Here is a 2,819-nt window from a genome sequence, read left to right as displayed (position 1 = left end):
ACACAGATTATGGAGAGACAGAGGAGTGCAGCGACGTCTGTCTGTAGTTGGAAAGAGGAAACTCCTATGGAGGTAGAAGAGGACCATCATAGGGATCTTCCCTCCCACGGCGACACCAAAAGCTCACACAGCGAGGAGCCCCCAGCACCCAAGGCACCGCCCAGGGCACGCCGCCCAGGTGCGAGCTGGCGAACAGGGCCGGTTAGCTTGGAGGCACTGTTGTCAAATATGGACACTCCCCCGCCTGAGGCGAGGAGGTCTAGAGCGTATGTGCCCGTGCCGAAGCCTCGTACAGGCAAAAAGGCAGCGGCACCAGAACAACAACCAGGACAGTCGCCGCTACCTAGGTTGGTGAGGGACACTTCCCACCAGGATGGTCAGTCTTTCACCCAGCCGACGACTGGGGGACTGGCTGGAGTTCCTTCTCCCTTCCCCAGACTATTGAATGTGTGTGGTGTCGTTCATTGCCTGTCCCTGTCACCGTGTCTGTCCCGATTACACTAAATGTACCGGTCACTTTGTTCCCCTTTGTGTCTGTGCCCGTTAGTGTGTGCATCTTGGTCCCTGTCCTTCCCCCCACTGCCCTGCTTGCGCTGGCCTGTGGTGGGCTGTCTGGTCCGTCAAGGTCAACTTTTGGTGTTGGTCTCGGGGATGCAGCCTGGTAGGCTGGCGCACCGGGAGTCGCACCCTTGAGGGGGGGCTCTGTCACGGTACGGCCCCTCTCTCCCTCAAGTCTACGTGCATGTGCATGTCTGTGTGTTCATATTGCCACGCCCTCTTGTGCTGTGCACCTGATCCTTGTTGTGTGTAATTGTCATGAGTGTATAAGTCTCGTTTCGTATCGTCAAAGTTGTCGGTGTTTGATCCAAGTAGTGTTAATATGTGTATGTTTAATGCTCAAATAAAATGTATGTTTATGTTCAATGTGCCTCGTCCCCGCATCCTGCTTAACCCTTGTCCATCACATATGCTCCCCTGGTGTATCATTCATGGAAGGACAGTAGAAGAACTTTTGAAGAGATGAGCATTTTTTTTTTTTGCTCACTATATTATTTCAACTGTGCTTATTTATTAACACTCACTGTAAATTTCTACTTTACTTTTACTCAATTATTGCTTTAAAACATGCCAGAATATTTATGCTGTTTACTAATTGAAGTGCTAAATGTGACAGTTTCCTCTGAAACGGGGGTACCTAAGTCTGCTCCTGGTGATCTACCTCCATGTAGAGTTCAGTTCCAACCCTAATGTAACACACATGATCCAGTCAAGATTAGAGTCAGGTGTGCTAGATTAGGGTTGCAATTAAACTCTGCAAGGCAGTAGATGTCCAGGGCCAGACTTTAACACCACCACTCAAGAAGCAGCTATTCCCTGTAGAAATTTCTGTTGACCATTGCAGATATAATAAATAAATGATTTGATAAATGACCATTTGAAAAAATATAAGATTACAAAAATGTGAAAATGTAAAAATGTTTACAGAATCACTGAAGCACTAAGTTGCTTGACTTTTTCAGGTGGAAAACATATCTTAGAATAATAATCTTAAATGCTTTCTGGAAGTGGGGATAGAAAAATCCATATATTAGTGGATTAAACAAAGAATTAAAGTACCCAAACCAGACCAGAGCATCAAAAACATCCAGAGGGGTTGAGAAGCCAAGAAATGGATCAATTACCGTGGTGAGGAAGAAAGGTAGCCAGCACAGCACAAAAACCCCCATAACGATGCCCAGAGTGGTAGCAGCCTTCCTCTCTTTCTGCTCCGACACTTGACCTTTCATCTCACGACACATGATGACAGCCATTCTATCAGATAATATTCTGGCATGCTTTCTTGCAACATGGAAGATTTTCAGGTACAAACAGCTCATTACAGTTCCTGGAATATAAAAGTTAATAAGTGGGGCAATAACACCCCATTCCTTATTAAAAATCAAAGCACAGTTTCCAGCACAGGGATTTATCATGGTTGAGTCAAGACCCATAATATTTACTTTAGAAAAAACAATTCCAAAGCTAAACATACATGAAAACATCCAAATAATACAAATATATACAGCTATACTACTCTTAGTCACCTTTACCCTGTAACTCAAAGGGTCACAAATTGCCATGTACCTATCAATAGATACCAAACACAGGTGTAGTATAGAAGCAACACTCAGGGTCATATCCAAACTAGAATGTATTTGACAAAAAAGTTCTCCCATGAACCAGCATCTTTGCACCCATCGCACCATACTGAAGGGCATGACCAAACAGCCCAGCATACAGTCCACCAGGGCCAGGGAGAGGATGATGAGGTTAGTTGGAGACTGCAGCTGTTTGAAATGAGAAATAGTGATGATGACCAGAAGATTCCCAAACACGGTCATGAAGATAGCAGCCAGCATGAAGAGATACATGGCCCCCTTGAGTACAAATAAGCGCTCTGTTCCGATGCAGGAATCAGGCTGGTTTGGGAAGCAGAGAAGCACATTCTCCACATCTGATATGTTCATGAACAGGATGTCCATCCAAGCCAGTCAAAGTGTCCTTTTCCAAAATTAAAATGCTATCTTGCTATGGTATGATGTTTTGAAAACGAAATGTGAAAGACAAATGTCAATGATGAGAGTAAAATGTTTTAGACAGCTTGCGGATCAGCCACTAATGGCTACTGGTTAAACACACAAATCCTGTGCGCTGCTCCATGCTGGTTTATATACATTCAGCTGATTACACAGCAGCAATCCTTCTCCAATAGAAATGCTTATAACATGAATTCATTATAACTGGAGGTTGATCAATCCAGTCATCACAGTCATCTAAAT

The 2,819-nt window shown here is 44.4% G+C and overlaps 1 protein-coding gene across 1 annotated transcript; it reads right to left on the bottom strand.

The window, feature by feature from the left end:
* Nucleotides 1–1,487: 1,487 nt before the first annotated feature.
* On the bottom strand, nucleotides 1,488–2,522 carry LOC113592312 (trace amine-associated receptor 4-like). Its single transcript, XM_035529033.1, has one exon. It carries the CDS (start codon nucleotides 2,520–2,522, stop codon nucleotides 1,488–1,490), a length of 1,035 nt encoding a protein of 344 aa, XP_035384926.1.
* Between the last annotated feature and the right edge of the window lie 297 nt (nucleotides 2,523–2,819).

This window comes from Electrophorus electricus, chromosome 8 (assembly GCF_013358815.1).
Source record: "Electrophorus electricus isolate fEleEle1 chromosome 8, fEleEle1.pri, whole genome shotgun sequence".
Classification (NCBI taxonomy): Eukaryota; Metazoa; Chordata; class Actinopteri; order Gymnotiformes; family Gymnotidae; genus Electrophorus; species Electrophorus electricus.
This window is presented reverse-complemented; position numbering and strand designations above follow the sequence as displayed.